Below are 23,414 nucleotides of genomic sequence, written 5' to 3' on the forward strand. Positions count from 1 at the left end.
CTCAGTCCTCACCACCCGATGACGGTAGAAAGCAACAGGGTCAGTCTAAACATCTGAGTCATGATGTAGAGCTCAAACCCCCTTAGATGAGATGATGTTCAACACCCACCCACCCCCATCCCTGTATGCATGAGAAGACAGGGAAGAGACAACTCAGGATCTGGGGGGACAAAACACCTGTGGTAGAACTTAGCGGGTCCCTGCTGTTTTAGCTGCATGTGCCTTTTTCCATGTTGATCAGAAAGGTGTCTTTTGCTGCTGTTAGCACCTACTGCTCTAAGAAGTTTCTAGGGATCACTCACAGTTCCCAATGATGTTTTACAGTTAAACTGTTTATGAGCGTGGCTGCACCTGCATGGGATAAGGAGAAAGGGTCTCAAAGGTTGTAAACACCTAGCAAACTCCTGGGTGTTGCCTACATCCCATCAATTGCAAAGGAATCATGCTTTCATATAAACATGCACTATGCTTTCTCAGAAAAGCAAGCTTAAGGAGACTCTGATGGAGACCATTTTTGATCTTTAAGTTGACTACACAATTCTTTATTTTTACATTAGTTATTTACTTATTTAGAAAACTGGTGTTGCTATATAGCTGGGGCTTCCCTAAGATTCAATCTTCCTGCTTCAGCCTCCAGAAAGTTGAGATTACAGACATGTGTCAGCCTGTCCATCTCTGTAGGCCTTCTTTATGTAAAACAGAATCTTCTTTATGCGAATCTGTCTTCCAGTGTGCTAGGTGGGGGACCAGTAAGCTTCGTATGGCTTATTGGTCAAATTCTGCATAGTTCCGCTTCCATATGGTCTTTTAACTAAAAATGGTTTTGTGGATTTTTTTAAATGATTGGAGGAAAATCCGCAAGAATAATACATTTAAAAAAAGATTTTATGGCACATTAAGAATGAAATTAAATTGAAACGTGGGTATCCATAAATAATGTTTGTGGTTACACCACCACACCCCATTGCTTTATCTGTGCTACAACTGAAGACTTGGGTAATGAATGACAAGAGACTCTGTGGCCTACAAAGCCAAGCATGTTTACTGTCTCAACTGCCACTGTGTGGGGGAGTCTGAAGATCAAACTGTACTTCAGATGTATGTGATCCCCAGACTAATCTCGCCCACATTTTAGTCACAACGCTGAAGGCAATCAGTTTGTGACCAGAGCCAAGATATTGATAAACTAAGATAACTGTTACAATGGCAATACACACAGAGAGTAATGAAATTAAAAACTGGGGACGGGAGCATGAAGGAAAGAGAATTGTCTTCAGGGAGAGTAAGGATGTGACATTAACTAAGCCAAGATGACAAGATAAAAAGCGGTAGAGGAGCCAGTGAGAGGAAGCACAGATTGGGAGATTCCAGGCCAGAAATATTTATATATATTCAACCCACCTGGTGGCACGAGAGTAGTCAAAGACAATATGTGGGTGAGCAAAACTTGGGTTACAAAAAAATAAGGTAGAGACAGGATCTAGCTCTTGGGCCATAGTTTGCTAACCCTTGTGCGTATAGTTGTATGTTCAACTCTGACCTTCCAAGAAAAGGTGTAAGCTAGGGACATGAAGGATTAAGTAATGGGTATTGTTAACATCAAAGGGAGTGCAAAGGAGCAAAATTTTAAAAAGCTAAGGCTTACTGGCGGGGGGTAGCTTGTTAGGGGAGCATTTGCCTAGCATACATGAAGTCCTGAATTCCATGACCAGAACTTGGGAGGGGGGCGGTCAAAGGAGGGAGCGAAGGAGCATGTTAAAACACTTTCCAGCATTTCTTGACTTATGGGGCAATCTTCATCCAAACTGCATCACTGAGAGCTGGGGAGATGTCTCAGTAGGGAAAGTGCTTGGAATATAAGCATAGGGACCTAGTTCTAACCTCAGAACTCATATAAAGAAGCCCACTGTGGGGGCTGGGAAGCTGTGACAGGTGGGTCCCTACCCACCCCTGGCAGACCGGCTCAGGCTGATCATCTAAATGTCAAGGCCCAGGCCAGTGAGAGACTGTCTCAAAAACAGAAAAAAGGTGAATGGAGCCTGGGGAAAAATACTCAAGCATGACCTCTGGCCTCCACACATGTGCATCCACAAGCACATGCATCCACATGAGCATCCATACACAACACACACACACACACACACACACACACACACACACACACGTATTATTTAGAAGCTGAATCCACTGTCCCAAGAAATGAGAAATCCTCTTTTTTTTTTTTAATCTCAACAATGTCAAATTGGTTCTGTTGCTTGTGCTTACATGAAGTGAGGAAGGAGACAGAGAGCCATGACACAGAGCTCTCTGACCTCGCGGAGCCCTTTGAAAGTCAGCCCTCTTTCAAAAAGCAGCAGGCACAGCATAACGGCTCCTTCTCTCAAAATACACTTTATTCTGGGAAAGATTCAAGGCAACTGGCTTTGATTGGTGCTTACTTACCTTAAACTCTCCACTTCTCTATTCATTTGGCCTCACACTGAAGTTAAATTGGACCAGGTTGTCTGCACTAAGTTCATGGCCGATGGCATCACATAGAAGTGAGCCCATGTGTCAGGAAAGCAAAGAGTCATTTTGTTGGATCGTTTTGCTTCGTTGTATAACTTTCTCCTAAGAGCCAGCTGAGGGTCTATCAAGCACTACTTTCCTCTTCCCAGAACATTGCTACACCGACCGACCACAGGCTCCGCCTCTTCATGTTCTCACACAGTCTCCCAACACTGCCGTGCTGGAGATCAAACTTCCAACACATGAATGGTGGAGAGACACCCTGCAAGACCCTTCTACCTTGGCTGTTACACACGTTCCATACACTCCCATCTGTACGCAGGTTGGGAATTTCCATACTACTTGTCTTACCTCCACTCCTACTCTGTGTGAATTATGCATACTGCCCTCCTGTATCCAGCTATCTGCAGTCGAAAGAGGCCACCAGACTCCTTTGACCTGATTTCCAAAAGTGTCTGACACAGCTCACATGAAAATGACGGTCTCATTAACACCATCAAATTTCATGGAATAATCAGAGATATTGGAGTCATTCCACCTACACCTTGCCTCTCAGGAAACTTTGACTTTAATGAACATTTTTTTTTATTTTTAATGCTTGACAATTCATATCTTATTTCTTTACTTATTTTTATTTATTTATTAAAAATTTCCACCTCCTCCCCGTCTCCCATTTATGAAAACCAGTTAGTTTCAAAGCAACAAAAATAGATATAACTTGAATTTAATGAAAATCTTTACTTAGTTTATTCAGGTTTTTGTTTGAGTAATTGCATTTGGTCTTATTGGTTTTTTACATATTTGTTATGTTTTAAGTCATTACAATTTTATTAATTTTTATTCTTATAAAAATTCATATATGTATACAGTTGAATTAATTTTTGCTCACATTGTCTTAGTTTTGAATCATAGTAACTGACATAAACTGGCATTTTCATCTTTCTGACCTATTCCTTTTCTTCCTTCCTTTCTTTTTTTTCTTTCTTTTTTTTTTAGTTTTTTGAGACAGGGTTTCTCTATATAGCTTTAGCCTGTCGTAGAACTTGATCTGTAGACCAGGCTGGTCTTGAACTCACAGAGATCCACCTGTCTCTGCCTCCTCCTGAGTGCTGGGATTAAAGGTGTATGCCACCCCTCTTGACTTCCTTTTCGTCAAGATACCTAACCAACTAAGTCCTGTTACACATCCCATCCATTCCTGCCCAGAACTTGAATGGACCAGACTTCCAAAGAGAGCAAATGCCTTTAAAGATAGCAAACAAACCTTGCTGGGTTAAAATGTAAGCCTGTATTGTGCCTTTCTAATCCAAACCAAATATTAGGGTAATCAACTGTCACCAGAAGAGAAAGGGAAGCGCCTTACTGAGCAATTCCAACTAATTCCTGTAGATAGGAAGGGATGGCAGGATTAGAATGTTTGCTTGTGGGGAGGGGTCTCAAAATAGCTTCACAATAGAAAGAAACTGGCTGTCGTTACATGAAAACCAGCAATGGATTTCACAGTAACTGTAGGAGAGTTTGATGTGTTATACCCTCTGTGTGATCATGGTGTTAGAGACAAAAGTGATGTTTATTCTGTTTTAGTTGCTTTTCTAATGCTGTGATAAGACACCATGACCATGGTAACTTATAAAACAGTTTAATTGGAGGTACATAGTTCCATAGGATTAGAGTCCATGACTATCATGTCTGGGAGTATGGCAGCAGGCAGGCAGGCAGGCAGGCATGGCATGGAAGTGCTATCTGAGAGCATACATCTTGACCTCCAAGCACAGTACAAGACAACTAACAGTAAATGGTGTGGGCTTTCCCCACCTCTAGTGACACACTTCCTCAATAGCCACACCTTGTCATCTCTCCTAAACACTTCCACCAACTGGGGACCACATATTCAAACAGATGAGTTTCTGGGGACTATTGTTATTCAGATTTGCCACAAGAATCTTTGCTTTGAACAACTTTACTGAGATACTATTCACTTATTACCCAATTTGCCTAATTAAAGTATAAAATTTGATGGCTGTTAGCCTACATACAGAGTTGGCACCATGACTGATGTCTGAAGACTCTCTTTACATCTTACCAAGTACTCAACCCCTAGCCAAAGCTCCACCTCCCTCCATCTTGCCAACCTCCCAACCCTTGATAACGTCTTATTTACTCTCTCTCCATAGATCTATAAATTCTAAATATTCGACATAAATAAGATCAGGCAGTATGTAGTCTTTGGTGTCTGGATCTTTTTTGCTCACTCACTTGCTTTCCAGGATAACCCATACTGTAACATGTATTGTAACTCCATTTCTTTGTCGGACACATGTACGTGTTTGCACCTATGACCATGGAAGCACCAGATGCTACCTTGCCAACCTCTAGTGTCATTCTTGAAGTGCCAGGCAACGTGGATGTTGTTCTTGTTGTTGTTTTTGTCAGTTTGATGAGACAAAGGTCCTCCCTTGGCCTGGAATGTGCCAGTTCTTCTGGCTGGCTGGCCAGTCAGGCCTAGGGATCTACCTGTCTCCACCTTCCAAGTGTTGGGGTCGTAACCATGTGTCACCATGCAGAACTTATTTTTAAAGCTGGTCTGCAAAGTAGCAGATTTCCTTATGTCATTCTCCTATGTACTTCCTTTTGATCGCCCCTCACTCCTGTCCAGGCTTCTCCCATCCCCCTACTCCTCATCCCTGTTTGAATTCTTTCTGCAGCATTCCTCTTGCAATTCTATGGTCCCCAGCACTCTCCCTGGAAGCGTCTTTCTTCTCCTTTCATGAATCCCTGTTTAGTTTCCTGGGTTCTATACACACCTGTCCCTACACAAATATAAATACAAAGAAAATAGAAACTAGGATCTGCATACGAAAAAGAACCAGCACTACTTTCTGAGCATGAGTTCCCTCATTTAATATAGTATTTCCTTATCCATTTCCCTGCTGAGTTAGTAATTTTTTAAGGGCTTAGTGAAATTTACAGTATATATGGATCCCACCTGCACTCACCAAGTGATGGAAATCTAGGTTGATTTCAACTTTGGTCCTCATGCTTACTCGGCCACCCATTCACTGACTTGTTTCTCTAGCTTTTCATTTTTCTGTATTGCTGAAGAACGGTCTACTTAATAGTGTCTTAATTGGGGTTTTTATTGCTGTGAAGAGACACTGCGACCGCGGCAAGTGTTATAAATGAGAGCATTTAATGGTGGTGACTGGCTTACGGTTTCAGAGGTTTAGCCCATTATCAAGACAGGAAGTACAGCAGCACAGCCGCAGACATGGTGCTGGAGCTGAGAGTGCTACATCTTGCAAGGAAGAGGAAATCAACTGAGACACTCGGCAGTATCCTGAGCACAGGAAACCTCAAAGTCTGTCCCCTACAGTGACACGCTTCCTCCAACAAGGTCATACCCACTCCGACAGAGGCACACCTCTTAATAGTGTCACTCCCTTATGAGATTATGAGAAAATTACATTCAAACTTTCACAAATGGTTACATAGTATTTAATTGATACACTCATGGTGGTCACTTGGGTTGCTTTCCTCGTTGTTTTTGTGTGTGTGTGTGTGTGTGTGTGTGTGTGTTTCGAATCATGCTGCTGAGAGTATTTATGTGAAGTGTTGGAGTGCCTGTCTTCAATTATTCTAGGAACATCCCAATAGATGGGATTGCTGGCTCATACAGTAACTCTGTGCACGAAGCTGAAGGAACATTAAGACTGTTTCCCAAAGCAAATGAACCTTTTTCCATACCTCACAGCTGTATAGCAGGACTCCATTTGTTCCCCATTCTCACCAACATTTGAGATTGACTGTCTTTTTGATGAATGCCACCCTACTGGGTGGCTTAGTAGTCATTTTGGTTTGTTTTTTTTTTTTTTTTTTGAGACATATATAATCAGGTCTTTCATGAATGTATTTTCATGGTTTTTAAAAGAGCTTATTTTTAGAGAAGTTTTATATCCAAACCAAAATGAAGTAAAAAGGTAGACTCTCACACTACATAGCTCCACTCTACATGCAGCCCGCGCATGTCTGTGGTACAGCATGTTAGAGTAGATGTTAGAATCCACTCCCGATGCTCTACCATCTGTGGATTTAATACATGTACAAAGATACATACCCTCTGTAAGAAATAGTTTCCGCACCCTAAACAAACAAACAAAAAAATCCTCTGTTCATCCATCTTTCCTTTCCTTAAAACCACAGGCAGATACTGATTTCTCTCTTAGTGGATTTAGAGTTTTGTCATTTTCAGATTGTCCAGCAGTTGCAGATTGGCGATATTCACTTGGTTACAAGCATTTGCGTTTCCTTCATGACTAATTTTTCAATACAGTTCATCATGTATGCTATGCTGATCATCGTCTCACTATGTAGCCAAACCAGACAGTGAAAGTTCGAATCCTCTTGCCTCCATCTCTCGAGTGTTGGGATTATAGGTATGCCTTACCATGCCCTGTTTGTGGGATGCTGGGGAGAGAACTCAGTGATTCAAGCTTGCCAGAAAAGAACTCCACCAAGTCAGCTGCATCTTCAACCCTATTCTCCCTGTCCTGTCATGGCTTGATGAGATGATCTATTTCCTTTTATTCACAGATGGTACTCCATCACCTGGACATCTCGTAATTTACCTAACCTTTTACCTACTGAAGACTTAGATGTTTCTGAGTTTTAACAAGTAGAAACAAAACTTCTTTAAAAATCCATGTGTAGGTTCCTTTGCCTACTTTTAAACTGACTTCTCTTTCCGCTACTGAGTTGTGGTCATTTTTCCATACCATATTCTCGATATAAATCCTCATGAAATACTGAACTGGCAAACATTTTCTATCACTCTCTGAGCTCCCTTGTGCTTTCTTGATGCTATCTTTTGAAGATCTTTATTTCAGTTTTGATGTCCAGCTCATACATTTTTACAGTGGCAGCTGCTTATAATTGTCATGTCATATCAAAGAAACCTTAGCTAGAGCCACAGTCATGAAGACTTGTGCAGTTCTTCTTCCAAGGGTTTTATAATTTCACCTCTTCCTTTGAGGTCTTTTATCTATTTGGGATGAGTGTGTGTGGTTTGATGGTCTTATTCTTTTTACAGATACTAACTAAAGAATAGAAGAACTAGATGAACATCTGAAGCAGCTAGAAAAAAATATAGCAACAACGTTAACAGTTCCAACACCTATATGTGGTGGAGAGATTTTAAAACTCCACTGAAATTTTTGTCTTAAGCAGTAAGTAAAAAGTAAACATGTAGAAATTAAAATAAGAAAAGTACTGGACTGTTGTAATGGACCCCAAATGAAAACGTCACTAATAGAGGAATAAGGTTTAACCCACTTTAGGATATACAGGGGGTATGGAAGGGTGTGTGCAAATGCTCATATGTGATGTACACATATGTGTACAGACGGGAGCTTAAGGTGTCCTGGTCTGTCGCTTCCTCTTTCTCCCCTTGAGAACCTGAACCTGGTTCTAACTGAACCTGGAGCTTGCCTGGCAGCCAACAAGATCCAGAGCTACTCTTGTCTCCACTGACCTAACTCCCAGAACTGGGTAGCAGGCATGTGGTTACATTAGGCTTTTACCTGGCCTTTATCTGGGGTGTTGAGGATCTAAACTCATGTCTTCAAGCATACTCAGAGAACTCTCTTACCAGCTGGACCACCTTCTGAGGCCTCCACTATAGGTTATTTTGAAAAGTAATTGTAGATACACTTCAGTGCTTTATAGTAGTCTCTATATTACTTGCTAAGAGAATGGTCTTGATAGGGGTCCTTGGCTTTGAGGGTTCTTAGAAACCATAGCTGAAAGGCAGCAGCTACTAGCATCCCTGGCTCCCTGGCACTTCAGGCGTTGCAAAGTCACATTCCAAATTGCAATGTATAATTTGTAGGTATAAAATATACACCAGAGTTTGAGGGATTGCTACCAACAAGACAATGAACTTCCCATTAATCCCTACTTGCTGATTATGTGTTGGAGTAATACTAGTTTGAATATTTTGTATTAAATAATATGCAGTATTAAAATGATACACCACTTTCTTTGTGCTATTTTCAAAATATGAATTATCTATGAAACTTGCAACATATGCGCTTGGGGTAACAGAGAAAAAGAATGTGCTGGGACACTCACATTCTGATTCCTTTGCTACTTTTGAATAGCCATACAACTTTGAGATATTTATTCTATACGTTAGTCCTAGATAAGAAATAAATTCATTCGGCTAACATGTAGAAAGCTCACTACATGAAAAGAAATCAGAAATATGAAGTAGAAAATACAAGATATAAACCTGTCCCCAAGTTTGAACCTTCCTTTCCCCACTTCACTCCTCTTTATTCATAAGTGAAGTCACATATTAACAACGGGAATTCTTACCATTTTATTTTTTCCCACGAATATATCAATCTTAAAATGCTGAACATTGTGCAATATGGGTACGGACTGAAAGTTCATATGCACAGAGAATTTGGTCTTTGCTTCCTCTGAATTTAAACAGTGAGCCAAGGCTGTTCTTTTCTAGATTCCATCTTCCCACTGAGCAATGAAACTCCCTGAGACGGAACTTCGTAAGACATAGTGTGCAACTCTCTTCATTCATCCATGGCACATTGACTCTGATCTTGACCGTGTGACTTGCTTTGGGCAGCAGGGTACTAGAAAGCAAGGTACAAGCAAAGTGTTAGTGTTTGTTCGTCAGGCTTTTCTCATTCTTAACTAATTTGTTAGGAGAGTACAAGCTGAATCTCATTACGTTTCAGTTCATGTATTTATTTATCATTGAGGTTTGTCTTTTTGGGAGATTCTTTTCTGGAACTCTCAAGGTACATTGTGGGGGAGCCTGAATGACACCAGAAAATGTCTGTATGGAGGAGGAAAGAGCCAGGGTCATTTTGCCCAGCCAGGAGATAGTTAATTGAGCCTAGAGACACTTTTGGTTGTCACAACAGGTGGAGAGGGGCTACTGATTTCTCATGGGTTGAGTCCAGGGCAGGATGCTTCTGAGTATCCTATAAATTGAGGAGAGCCCCACAACAAAGAATCATCCAGTCCATCAGTTGTGCTGAACTTGAGAGACAGTTGTAGATGACGGTTTTCCACAATCTGTCTCCTGTGGATCAAAGACAAAGGTGCTTGGGAGAGAAAGTGTTCATCCGAAATCTATAGCTGCTTTCTTAAGCTTGTATATTTCTCAGTGATGGCTTGGTGCAAGCCTGCTTCTTAGGATGATTTTTGCTGGCTCCCATTAGGATCCTCATCAACTGTAAGTACAGTTTGCCCCTTGTACACTCAACACTCAAAGTCTCTCAACAAGCATTTTCCTTACCATGCCAACACAAAGATTTCATCTCATGCTACTATCAAGGTCGCAATTTAATCTTAGCTTTCAGAATCTCATCTAGAATTAACCTGGAGATTAGGAACGTTAAAATATTATTTTATGTTCCATCGGCTTTGTTATCAAAGAATCCCAGGACCCACACTGAGCAGAAACTTCTTTCCCCCTAATAAAAGCATGTATATACTTAGAGAAATGTCATGATTAATAAATTTCATCTATGAGACAAATATTTTAGGACAGAAAAAAATTACAGTAACATTACTGCTAGTGAATTTTATTAGATGAGTTTAAGCATAATTATGTTAGCAGATTCATTCAATAAAATTTTTAGACATATGGTTGGGTATGAGTATAAATCTCATCTCTAAGGTAATTTATTATGCAAATTTAATTATGGGATACAGTCATATGCCACTTACCATGCGGTATGTTTTGAGAAATACAGCATGAGGTGAATTCATGCTCCTGTAAGGATTGTAGAGTGTACATAAATGAACCAAGACAGTTGTAACGTCATTAAACAATATATTCTCGATGGTGTGGTTTGTCATCTGAATCTTTATGCAACACATGACTGGGTGTAGCTGAAAACCCACTGGAGGTAGATTGTTGTTGCTGCAGTTGTTTTTGAGGCAAAGTCTCACTATGTAGCAGAGGCTGGCCAGGGATTCTTGATCCCCATCTCAACCTCCCTACTGATGAGATTATTTACATAATCATCTCCTTGGCTTTTAAAAAAAATCATTAGTAAGATTGCCATTTTTACTATGTTAATTCTACCTACCCAAGAGCATGGGAGATCTTTTCCCTTTCTGGTGTCTTCTTCAATTTCTTTCTTCAACATCATACAAGTCTTCCACTTGTTTGGTTAGAGTTACTCCGAGATATAAATAGCATAAAATGCTATTTGTGGCTATTGTGAAGGGTGATGTTTCTCTGATTTCTTGCTCAGCCCATTTATCATCTGTGTAAAGGAGGGCTATTGATCTTTTGAGTTACTACATTACTGAAAGTGTTTATAAGTTGTAAAAGTTTCTTGATATAATTTTTGGGGGTCACTTATGTAAACTATCATATCATCAGCAAATAGTGAGAGTTTGACTTCCTCTTTTCTGATTTATAGCCCGTTGATCTCCTTTTGTTGTCTTACTGCTCTAGCTAGGACCTCAAGAACTATATGGAATAGATATGAAGAGAGTGGGCAACCTTGTCTTCTTCCTGATTTCAGTTGAAACCCCAGGAAAACTCTTCATAGACCTCAAAAGAATGGTACACAACTTCATATGGAAAAGAAAAAAAAACAGGTTAGCCAAAATAATCCTGTACAATGAAAGAACTTCTGGAAGCTATAGTACTGAAAACAGCCTGGTATTGGCATAAAAATAGACAGGAGGACCAATGGAAATTAATCAAAGACCCACATATCAATGCACAAATCTACAAACACTTGATTTTTGACAAAGAAGCAAAGAGTATAAAATGGAGAAAAGAAAGCATATTCAACAAATGGTGCTGGCATAACTGGATATCAATATGTAGAATAATTAAAATAGACCCATATCTATCACCATGCACAAAACTCAAGTCCAAATGGATCAAAGACCTCAACATAAAGCCAGCCACACTGCACCTTATAGAAGAGAAAGTGGGAAGTACACTTGAACGCATTGGCACATGATACCACTTCCTAAATAGAACCCCAGTAGCACAGACACTGAGAGAAACAATTAATAAATGGTACCTCCTGAAACTGAAAAGCTTCTGTAAAGCAAAGGACATGGTCAACAAGACAAAACAATAGCCTACAGAATGGGAGAAGATCTTCGCCAACCCCACATCGGACAGAGGGCTGATCTCAAAAATATACAAAGAACTCAAGAAATTGACCATCAAAAGAACAAATAATTCAATAAAAAATGGTATACAGACATAAACAGAGAACTCTCAACAGAGGAATCTAAAATGGCTGAAAGACACTTAAGGAAATGCTCAACATCCTTAGTCATCAGAGAAATTCAAATCAAAATAACTCTGAGATTCCATCTTACACCTGTAAGAATGACCAAGATCAAAAACACTGCTGACAACTTATGCTGGAGAGGTTGTGGGGAAAAGTGAACACTCCTCCATTGCTGGTGGGAGTGCAAGCTGATACAGTCCCTTTAGATGTCAGTCTGGTGATTTCTCAGAAAATTAGGAAACAACCTTCCTCAACATACAGCAATATCACTTTGGGGTATATATCCAAAGGATGCTCAATTGTGCCACAAGGATATGTGATCAACTATGTTCATAGCAGCTTTGTTTGTCATAGCCAGAACCTGGAAACAATGTCAATGCCCCTCAACTGAAGAATGGATAAGAAAAACGTGGTACATTTACACAATGAAGTACTACACAGCAAAAAATAATAACAATAATAATGACAGTTTGAAACTTGCAGGCAAATGGATGAATCTAGAAAACATCATATTGAGTGAGGTAACCCAGATCCAGAAAGACAAATATAATACTCACTCATAAGTGGCTTTTAGACATAAAGCAAAGGAAGCCAGCCTACAAATCACAATCCCAGAGAACTTAGACAACACTAAGGACCCTAAGAGAGACTTACATGGATCTAATCTGCATGGAAAGTAGAAAAAGACAAGATCTCCTCAGTAAATTGGGAGTATGGGGACCATGAGATAGGGTCGAAGGGGAGGGGAGAGAAAGGGAGGGGAGCAGAGAAAAAATGTATAGCTTAATAAAATCAATGAAAATATAAAGTAAGAAAAATCTCATTAGGACATATACACCTGTGTAAGGAGAATGAAAGGGGGCAGAAATGCAACTGGAATGGTGCTTTGGAAAACGTTTTGATAATCAGTTCACTGGAGTTTGAAAAGAAACCCTTTGGTAAATCCAATTTGCTTGTGTTTAGGGCAGTGACAAACAGGGTTCCACTAGACCAAGCTGACCTTGAACTCACAGAGCTCCACCCATATCTGCCTCTGGAGTGCTGAGATTAAAGGCTTCCATCACCCACCACGGTCGACATCCAATTTGCAAAGTGCAAGGAACGATCCAAATGAAAAAAAGCCCAAGGATATGAACAATCTCTCCCTAATCCCAGTAACATAGGAAGTAGCTTTAGAGCGGGTTAGAATTCAGCTGCAAGTGGCCTTGGCTGTGGATGGCAAGCCGATTCTTGGTGGACATTAGAGGAGCCCAACCAGAGATGGACAATTTTAATCTGTCTCTGAAGGCTTTTAGAAAATGGTCACTAGGATCTCCAGTGTCCCCGCTCCTCCATGAGCTCAGGCTAAATCTCCTTTCCTGATATTTCGCTTGTGCACATTGTTTGGCTCCGATACTGCATTAACTTCCTCAGAAAAGCTGAGGTCCAGGATCAGGGGAAGCAGAGGTATCCTGGAGGAGGCAGGCTCAAGAGAATCAAAGAGAAGGTGTTGTGAAGGAAGTCAGAGGACCAGCATATCTACATAAAAGTGATGACTGCGAGCCCATTGGGTAGAGTCAATGGGTCACCTGAAAACAAGGCACTTAGCTTAGGGCTCAAATGGTGGCTCACATCAATGGCTCCTTTAAGGAGCATCACACCTAACTTATTAAGAACTAGACGCTAAAGTTTCCAGGCTTTGTGGACCACGAGGCAAAGGAAAAGATATTGCGTAGACATTTATGTAATAAGGAAGGAAACGAGTTTTCAGCTATTATTGAAAAATCGAAACCAAAATATGCATATCTAAATTAATGAGAGAAAAGGAATTATCGCTGGTGGGAAAACCTTTTTGCAAGTCCAGCTTCAGAAGTAGTGTGTACCATCATATAAAGTGAAACATGCTTCACTCTCGGGTGCAAATGCAGGTCGCTCTGTGGGTCTCTCTCACGTGGACGCTGGGTGTACTTGAACTCCAACTATCACCCCGGGGTTCTGAGTTTCCGGGTTGAAAGGTGGCTCTTGATGTGAGGCACCCCATGGCCCCTTCCTGCAGTCGCTGGTTCTATGTGCCCACTTCTTCTGGTTTTTTGACCTCCCCACTTAAAGGCAAATCAGAGAGGTTAAGTGTGAAGCATCGACCTTCCCGACGGAGCGACCGCACCTAGGTGTTTCTGGACCACCCAGAGCTTCACGACCTGCTGCCCAGACTGCCTGGGCAGAAGCCACTTCCCAGCACCCTCCAGCGACTAGTCCGTTGCTCCTCCTCTCTTTCTGGCTCCTCCCTCATCTCCTCTCCTCCCCTAGGTCCCGCCGCGTTTTCCCGCTCCACCAGCAGCCGTGGGCACCGCAGCAGCAACAGCGGCAACGGCAAGTAGAAGCAACAGCGGCAGCGGCAAGTAGCAGCAACAGCGGCAGCGGCAAGTAGCAGCAGCAGCGGCAGCGGCAAGTAGCGGCAAGAGCGGCAGCGGCAGAAGCAGGGGCAGCAGCAGTAGCAGTCTGTGTCGCTGTTGCTTTCTCCTTCACAGAGTGCCCCTCACCCCCGAAGCGTCACTATGCCCAACATCGTGCTCTTCAGCGGCAGCTCTCACCAGGACCTGTCGCAGCGCGTGGCCGATCGCCTGGGCCTGGAACTGGGCAAGGTGGTCACCAAGAAGTTCAGCAACCAGGAGACCAGGTGGGAGTTACACCAGGGCTGAGGCAGGAGCCAACGCGTGCCCGGGCCACCTCCGAGGGCGCTGTGCTCTCCCTTCCGGGGCGGGACGGCAGCAACGCGGCTTCAGAGCCACCGCGTCTGCGCCCGGGGAGAAAGAAGCCCAGCAAGAGAGCCCCCCCCAACCCCTCACACACACCCCGCCACCCTGGAGTCTCTGCGCACTGTTGTCCCTCTAGTGGCCAGACCTCCAGCACCGGACTTTGGCGACCAGTCGTCCCCTGGCACCCCAGGCCCCTCTTTTGCGCCGCCTAGCCTGGTGTTCTCAGTCCGGAAGGGCGACATCGGTGCAGTCACAGAGCGTCTGAGAGTGGGCGCAGCTTGTGGGCATCACATCAGTGCCAGGAATGGTGGGGGCAGGGAGACATCTGTGGATCCGCCCGCCCTAGTTTCCGAGTCTCTGCCAGGCGGCACCCCAGACTAGAGCGTGGTCGAGAAGGTTCTGCACGGGTCCCGGGCGCTGGGTTTACCTGGGGAACTTTCGAAGGCTTCTTCCAGCGGCTGGCGATCAGAGTGCTGCCAGCTGCTCAGGTGACTCTTCCGAGTAGCCTAGGTGTTGAGCCCTGTCTTATTCAGAAGGGTGGGTTTGTGTGGGAGTTGGAAAGAACCTGGGGACATAGGACGCACGTGTTGAAAGCCCCTGGGCTTTCTTTAACTTTGCTTCAACGAATGTCGCGAACTAATCGGTTCTTTGTGTTTATGGAACTCAGCTGCGCACAGCCGCAAGACCTCAGTTTGGCAAAAATTCCACCCCTTTCTCACGTGAGCAAGAGGTGGTCACCAGTCAGTATTCAGTGCAATCAGGCAGACGGTAGCCCTCTTCCGAAGTTCAACTGGGGGCTCCTTGTTCCACTTGCCCGAGGCCAATTTCTTTTCCTCCTTCTGTTTAGTCCAGTTAACCAACTATTCAGTGACAGGTAACCCATTGTACATTTGGCAAGGTTGCATTTCATCCAACAAGTTTACGGAAAAATCATATAGAGAAAGACCATTCTCCGTATTTACACAAAGTAACTTGAAATGGATCGTAGACAGAAATGTCAAATCTAGTACTTTGAAATTTTGAGAAGAAAGCAGAAAATCTTGACGACTTTGAGTCAATCGAGAATTTTTGAAGTTAAGGGCTTTTTTTTCCCTTTTTGTTGTTTTGTTTCGGTTTTCTGAGACAGGATTAGTCTATGGTATGTGGGATTGTATTGAATTGAGTGTGTAGCCCTGGCAGGCCTCAAACTCACAGGAGAACCCCCCCTACCTCCCAAGTATAGAATTGCAAGTATATGTGTATCACCAAACCCAGCTAAGAGTTAGATTAGTATCGTGACAAAGATTATTCTTCTAAAGGCTATATGCATCCCATGTGACCTTTTCCAGGTGGCAAACTTCATTAACATTAAGATTCCTTGATGATAATAGGAGAAACACTGTGGAAGGCAGGTGGTATTACTGTGTAGACAATGCAGGTTAAGAATGCCCCTTTGGGCTTGAGGATGTAGCTCAGTTGGTAGACTTGCTTGCCAAGCATGCATGAAGTCCTGGATTTGGTTCCCTGTACCACATCAAAACAGGATGTGGTAGCATACACTACAATCCCAGCACTTGGGTGGAAGAAACGAGATGCAGGAATTCAAGAGCATCCTTGGCTTCATAGGAGGTTTGCTACCTGTTTAGCTAAATATAAAACAATGCCTTTTTTTTAAAGACCACTTTGCCTTGGTTGGTTGGTTGGTTTTCAGTACTGAGGATGGATCCCAGGTCCTTGTGGATGCTAGGCAAGAAGACAACCACTGAGCTACATCCACAGCTCCCATTGTAGAGTTTAATATCTGGAAGGTTCTCGAGGACTTTGGAGAATGGAGCTAGGTTTAAATATTGCAGGATTTTCTCAGTCCTGTCCAAATTTCAGCAGCTCTGGGAACTCTAATAGAATAGGAGTCTTTGTTCAGAAGGTGTTGTCATGTAAATAAAGGAGACATTTCTGGACTGAGTGGGTTTTGAAAGTAAGTAAAGCATCTCTTCCATGTTATCCCAGGGCAGCACAATCCTTTGCGGCAGAGCATAGCTAATCTAGAATTCATTGCTGGATTAGTACTGGATTTCTGCTACAAGTCCTATATGGGCTATTGAGTGAAACTCACTGGGATCTTCAAGTGTAATTATTCATACATTTATTTGAAATAGAAAGCAGACTTGTTTTTGTTAGTTTGGGTCCTCTTTTACCCATGTTTGACCATTAGAAATCATAAGACGTCCGAGACTCCTCAGGCCCGTGCATGTTCTGTTTCTTGTGTTTTGCTGAATGGGTTGGGATTTTGTTTTGTTTGCTTTACCTTCCTTTGAGTCAAGGTCTCATGTAGTCTAGCCTGTTCCAAAGCTCACTGTGTCACTAAGTCTAGCCTTGAAATCATGATCCTCCTGCCTTCACCTCCCCAGTGCTGGGAGTGCCAACATGCAGAACACCTAGCTGCAGCTCACATTTCTGTTGGCTCCAAGAGTTTACAGGGCTAATGTGCTAACTTTCCTCATGCGCTACATGGGGACAGAGGTTGATTTTTACACATAGTTCTCAAATTGGCTGTTCCTGTTTGACTGTAGAAATGAGAAAACAAAGAGCAGAAACAAGAAAAAAATGGATTCAGTTTATGTAAGGTCCTGTTTCCTCAGTGTCTCTTGTGTAGTGAGAAGTCCGGACGCTGTGCCCTAGCCCTCAGCGCCTTGGTTCCTAGTTTTCTTAACTGCTACTTAATGAGACAGACACACTTCCACTTTTACCTTCTCCAAATTCTTTCCGTTTTTCAGGGAGCAGTATATTACAGCTTCTCTTCTCACCCCAGTGAACCCTCCATAACTTACAGGGCACTGATCATTATGGTATCCCAGGTCTCTTGTAGGGTTTTACCCTGCTTAATTTACTGCTGTCTGAGTCCTTACGTGTACCATGGGACCCAGTATTCTGGTTAGTGCCATTTACCAGGTCACCCAGAACTCAATGGCTTTAAACAATCTGTTTATGGGGCTCCGAGCCCCCAAATTTGTGTAGGTCAGAGCAAGGAAGGTTTATTTCTGTTTCTACTGTTGTCAGCTAGGGTGGGTACTGGGACCTCCAGACCCATTTCTGAAGATAGCTCACTCATGTGGCTGATAAGTTTGGCTAGCTTTTGCCTGGATGCTTGGCTAAGAACCACTTCACAGGGCTGCTTGGGTTGCCTTCTAGCATAGAAGCAGTTTTCCAAGAGGGAGCGTTTCAAAAGACAGGAAGTGGTTAAGTACTAGTCTGTTAAGACCTGAGCTTAGAAGCTGACATATCATCACTTCTCTGACTTTGTATTGGTCAAAGCCCTCTTAGGTCTAGGGAAGAGATGGAGAGTCTAGGGAAGAGACTTAGATCCTATGCCACAATAGAGAGAAATGTTATCAAATATGCAGCCATCTTTTTTTTTAAAAAGATTTATTTATTTATTATGTATACAGTATTCTCAATATGTATTCTGCAGGCCAGAAGAAGGCACCAGACTTCATTACAGATGGGTGTGAGCCACCATGTGGTTGCTAGGAATTGAACTCAGGACCTCTGGAAGAGCAGGCAGTGCTCTTAACCACTGAGCCATCTCTGCAGCCCCATCTTTTAAGTTGTCATGGGCACTCAGCATTGCTTCAGTCTTCTTGTCTGAGGGTCTCTTGTCCTTGAGTTGATCCACGCAACCCATTAAAGACCTACACCACAGACTGGGGTGGGGATGTCTCCTTTGAAAGTAGAAACAGAACTGACTTGGAAGAAATGTTGCCATGGTGTTTCCTGTGCTCCCCTGGACTGCTAGTCAGAGGAGGATTGCAGTTCCTTGGTGAGGAAAGGCAGGCCAAAGAATGTGATCTTGTGGGGATAAGCAGTCATAAGATCAGGAGTTGGGAAGCTTTCCATAAAGAGCCAGATCGTAAATATTTTAGGCATTGCCAGCCACATGCCGTCCCTGTTACTGCTGCGTTACATAGGTCAGCAGGGGCTGCCTTTCCTCCTGAAGCTTCACAGAAAACTCGATTCCCTTGCCTTTTCTAGCTTTCTGTTCTTTTGCTTACAGACAGCGTTGGGTAGCCTAGGCTAGCCTTGAACTCTGAGTTCAAGGACTTCAGATCTTCCTGTCTCCACCTCCCAAGTATCAGAACCACAGGTGGGTGTCACCATACCTAGTTTTTACCTACTGATGGGGATCAAACTCAAAATTTCCTGCATATTGGACAAGCACTCTACCAAGCTGAAGTCCCAGTCCCCTTTTCAGTTTTTAGGTCCCTCACAGCCCTGGGATCTCAAGATCTTCAGCAATAGCTGAATCTCTGACTTGCTATAGTCATCACATCCCTTTCTACTCTGTCTTCCTCTTCCAATTTGAAGGTCAGCTGTGATCACATGGGACAAATTGAAATGGTCATGTCTGACCATTCTGTTTTACGATCAGTGGATTATCATGCTCAATTCCATCTGAACATATACATCCTCCTTGCCATATAATGTAACATATTCAAAGGATTAGGATATGGATGGGGGTATTCATTACTGGGACTACCACACCATTCTTATTGGGTTGGGGGGGGGCTATACAAAAAGAGGTTGTGTGCTGTATTTTGTCAGCCCTGAACTATGCAATACTTGCTTTCCAAATTAAATCAGCCCTATACTTGATGTAATTGTGCTACGTAGGTTATTTGTATGCATGTGCACGCGAATGCTACGACACATGTAGATGGCAGAGGAGAACTCGGGAATCAGCTCTCTCCTTGCACTTGTAGAAGTAGGATTTCTTCTCTCCTTTCTGCAATGCTATGTTCTCCAGGCTAGCTGCCAAGCTTTTGGGTGTTTCTGCCCTGCTGCAGGCTTCAGACTAGCTGACTCCCAAGCTTGGGGGTGCTTGTCCTGTCCAAGCCTCGTACCTCTAGTGTAGGAGTTCTGGGGTTGCAGATACACGCCAAATTAAATTAGCCTTATCCTTGATGTGATTGTGTGAATCCAATAGCTGGAGCATTCAGCTTCCCATGTGGAGTCCAGGGACTGAACACAGGTTCTCAGGCTTGTGCAGCGTCTGCTTTTATCTGCTAAGCCGCCGTGTTAGCCCAAGAATTGTATTCATTCTTTAGCACTCAAAATAAGGAGATCGATTTCAGTTTCTTTCTGTTCCTTTCATCCTGGATTTACAGTGTACTGTCAACAGCCATAACAGAGAGCCTTATGCAGGAGTAGGATGGAATATTAAAACTCATTTTCCGAGCCCAGCATGGTGGCACATGCCTGTAATTCTTTGACTCAGAAGATGGAGGCAAAAGGAAGAGGAGTTCAAAGTCTGGCTGGGACTCCGAGTGTGTGCCATCACTCCAGATTCTGATGATGGATTTTTAAGTAGCTCTATTTAGGTTTCTCTAGTCACTTTCTACTATGGGGGATGGGCCCCAGGGTTTCATGTTTGTTTATGCAAATGCTCGCCCACTGAGCTCTGAACATTCATAGCCCCCGTTTTCTGCTGCTTGTCTCAAGATAAGTTACATAGAAGCAAAATCCACCTGATGTCCATAGTATCCCCAATATAGCAACTATTGGAATAGTACTGTCATTTTAAAGCAAGAGTTCTATCAGAGCTGATCTGATTCTTTGTTCTCTGATACTCTGGGACGGCTGTGCCAGAGTGTGTCATGTTTTCTTCTCTGCGCAACTGCCATATAACATGGATGGGCTGAATTTCCAATCCTAAATATCCCAGATTCTCTACCTTCAAGTACAGATATTTTTAGACACATGATTTTCACGCTGTTGGCCACTACTAACTCTTCAGGAGCTACAGGATGACAGCTAGCAGAACAAGGAAGTATACCGTAAAGGGATACAGAAAATGATCAATGGAGTGCAACGAAGAGGTGGAGAGAATCCCTACGGCAGCTGGGCCATCCATGTCAGCCTGCTGTGGGTAGGATATTGGCAGAATGGGAAAGTGGAGATGGACTTAAAGACTGGCGCTAGGAGATTGCAATTATTAATGGGGTGTGCAGGGTGGAATGTAAATGTGTAGAAAACAGAAAATTCACCAGAGAAAGGCTAAGAGAAAAGACACACACACACACACACACACACACACACGTCGAAACTTGTGCATGAAAGAAACATACAAAAGTTGGTTTTAGTTTACTTCACAGCTCAGCTCTGATCATCATGGAGAGTTCAAGTGTAGCAGGCAAACTTTAGCTTGAATACTGATCTGTATTGACGTGATGATGAGGTCGGATGCATCCATCTGTGTCATGGAGCAGAGAGGAAGAGATAGATGCTAAGCCCTCGTCTTCCATAGTGAGAAGTCAATAACTGGTGGATGCCTTATGAAAAATCAACTCAAGTCTCACATGGTAGCTGGAGAATTGAAAATAAATCTCTCTCTAAAAAATCATCAAAGGTTGAAATTGGTTGTCTCCAGGCTGGAGAGAGAGAGAGAGAGAGAGAGAGAGAGAGAGAGAGAGAGAGAGAGAGAGAAACTGGAACTCCGGAATCCTCTTATCTCAGTCTCCTGAGTACTAGGAGTACAGGCTGAACTTGCATACTTTGATCATGATTGGATTGTGTGCATGTGGTATGTATACATGCTTTTTTGGTCATGTACATGTAGAGGCCAAAGGTCAGTACCAGATGTCTTCCTCCATCCATCTCTGCTTTACTTTTAGAGACAGGACTCGCACTGAACCTGGAGCTCATTTATTCAGCTGGCTGTCTGGTCAGCCAACGAGTTCCAGGGATCTGTTGTCTCTGCTCTCCCAGAGCTGGGGTTAAGGATGCCATTGCACCTAGCCTTTTTTTTTTTAAAGATTAGTTTTGGGGAGCCCAACTCAGGTCCTCTATGCATGCACCGGTAGACACATTACCAAATGAGTCATCTCCCCAGCTCCCGTGATTGGAATTTTTAAGACAATATCCATGCTTAACTTTAATAACAGAAGAATTACCACAAAAAATCAACAGAGAAGGCCTAGAACTTAGAAAGGTTCTTTGTACGGGCAGCTCTCGACTGGCCTATGGGAACTTAGCTCTCACAGGGATTCCCACACCATTCTTTGATAAGAATGGCTTGTTGTGTGTGAACCATTAATGGCCAGAAAACAATGTGGCTTACACTGAGCTCCCACCCGCCCAGTGCAAAGCTAGCATTTTGGTATGCACTAGGCAGTGGGTGACTGCACTCTTCAGCTTCCAATACAAAGCCTGGGCCCTAAGTCTCTGTGTCTGCCCTAGTAGGTAACACTTACCGCTTGTCATAGCTCACTACTGGACACTTTGAGCTGGACTTCTGTGACTCCCCTTGGGGAGAATGCCTGTAAGTTCCCACCTAGATTCCCTGGTGTACTTTTGCCTTTGCTGATTTTGTTCTGTGTTCATGCTGTCTCATAAGCCACAGTCAAGATTGTGATTCTGTGCTGAGTCCCATGATTGGACCTGCTGGATTGCTAAAGTTGGAGGTGGTCTCGGGGAGTCATAGAGACCTTGATATTACCCAATGCTGTGATGGCTGATTATTAATTGTCAGCTTGACAGAACCTAGGGTCACCTGGGAGATGGGCCTGTGAGCCAGCTTGTGAGAAATTATCTTAATTGTGTTCTTGGATGCAGAAAGGTCCATCCACTGTGTGTAGCCCCATTCCGCGGACTGGACCCCAGACTCTGTAAGTGGAAAGGGAGTTGAAAAACAACCTAAGTTCATACTTTCTGCTTTCCAACCAAGAGTGAAATGTGTCCAGCTGCTTTGAGGTCCCGCCGCTTTAACTTCCCAGCCATAATGGGATGTACCTAGAAATGTGGGTTAAAATTAGTGCTCACACACACACACACACATTAAGTCACTTTTCTCGAGTGTTTTTAAGCAACAATAGGCAAAGCAAACTAAGATGGCACTGTTCTTTTGTAGCGTTGAGATCGGTGAAAGTGTGAGAGGGGAAGATGTCTATATCATCCAGAGTGGCTGCGGGGAAATTAATGACAACCTGATGGAGCTGCTCATCATGATCAACGCGTGCAAGATTGCATCCTCATCCAGGGTGACTGCTGTGATACCCTGCTTCCCGTATGCCCGGCAAGATAAAAAGGACAAGGTAGGCGAGGTGTGTCTTGCCCTAGAAACCTGCTGTGCTCACCAGTTTCCTTACCTACTAACTTCGTTAGACTTCCGAGAAGCATTAACTTTCCTTGTCAATGATTATGTAAATATGTGCCCTCACCTTGTCTGTTTCAGATTTGTCATTGAACCTACTGTATGTATCAACACAGGCAATGTATATTTTTAAAGATTATTCAAATACCATTAACCTTGTAAGGTGATGGATAGAGCTAAATATACACATTTACACAAGGCACACACACACACTTACACCTCAGTGAGTACAGGTGAACTGAAGACCATCCAAATTAACTCACATCTTCACATTGCATCAAGGTGAAGACACCAGTTTCAATACTGTGTTTTTGCAAGTGGTTTCCACTGGAAGATAAGGGTCCATAGGACTTCAACTGAATGTGAATCCACAGTGGCCCCCGAAAATTTAATTAAAATCAATCTTCTATCTCTTTTTAGCCTTATAAAGGAAACAGCGCTGATACTGCTTGTTATTTTAGCAAAATTCCCATTAGTAGAGGCTCTGTAAGTTTGCAGGAGAAGTTGGAGAAAATATATTTGTTCTTAGACTTTATAAAACATCAGAAAAAGTTGGAATTGAAGCAAATATTGAAGGAGCTTTTCTTGGTTGGTTTGGGTCACTATCATAAATTACCAGGAGCTGGGTAGATTTACAGAACAGGCAATTACTCTTTAGTTCACAGACCAGATGTCCGAGGTCAAAGGATGTCAGTGCTATGCCTGTTCTAGGGGAGAATCCTTCTGCCTCTTCCAAGTCCCCAGACACAT

At 43.0% G+C, this 23,414-nt stretch overlaps 1 protein-coding gene and 1 long non-coding RNA gene across 3 annotated transcripts in view; one reads left to right on the forward strand and one right to left on the reverse strand.

Moving 5' to 3' along the window:
• Positions 1–8,860: 8,860 nt before the first annotated feature.
• Positions 8,861–13,953, reverse strand: LOC125408121 (uncharacterized). The gene is made up of 3 exons (XR_007234388.3): positions 10,629–13,953; positions 10,264–10,309; positions 8,861–9,158 (listed from the first exon to the last, which is right to left on the reverse strand). It is a non-coding gene; the product is annotated as an uncharacterized LOC125408121 (long non-coding RNA).
• A 371-nt stretch (positions 13,954–14,324) lies between these two features.
• Positions 14,325–23,414, forward strand: part of Prps2 (phosphoribosyl pyrophosphate synthetase 2) — a 36,847-nt gene continuing 27,757 nt past the window's right edge. Inside the window, exons 1-2 of one of the 2 annotated variants that reach the window (XM_048446241.3) lie at positions 14,325–14,460; positions 22,422–22,614. In XM_048446241.3, coding sequence (XP_048302198.1) covers positions 14,339–14,460; positions 22,422–22,614 — 315 coding nt within the window. In that variant the 5' untranslated portion in view covers positions 14,325–14,338. The remainder of the gene's footprint in view (positions 14,461–22,421; positions 22,615–23,414) is intronic. The other variant, XM_048446242.3, reaches the window with a different exon arrangement.

Source organism: Myodes glareolus, chromosome X, assembly GCF_982192425.1.
Source record: "Myodes glareolus chromosome X, mMyoGla1.1, whole genome shotgun sequence".
Taxonomy (NCBI): domain Eukaryota; kingdom Metazoa; phylum Chordata; class Mammalia; order Rodentia; family Cricetidae; genus Myodes; species Myodes glareolus.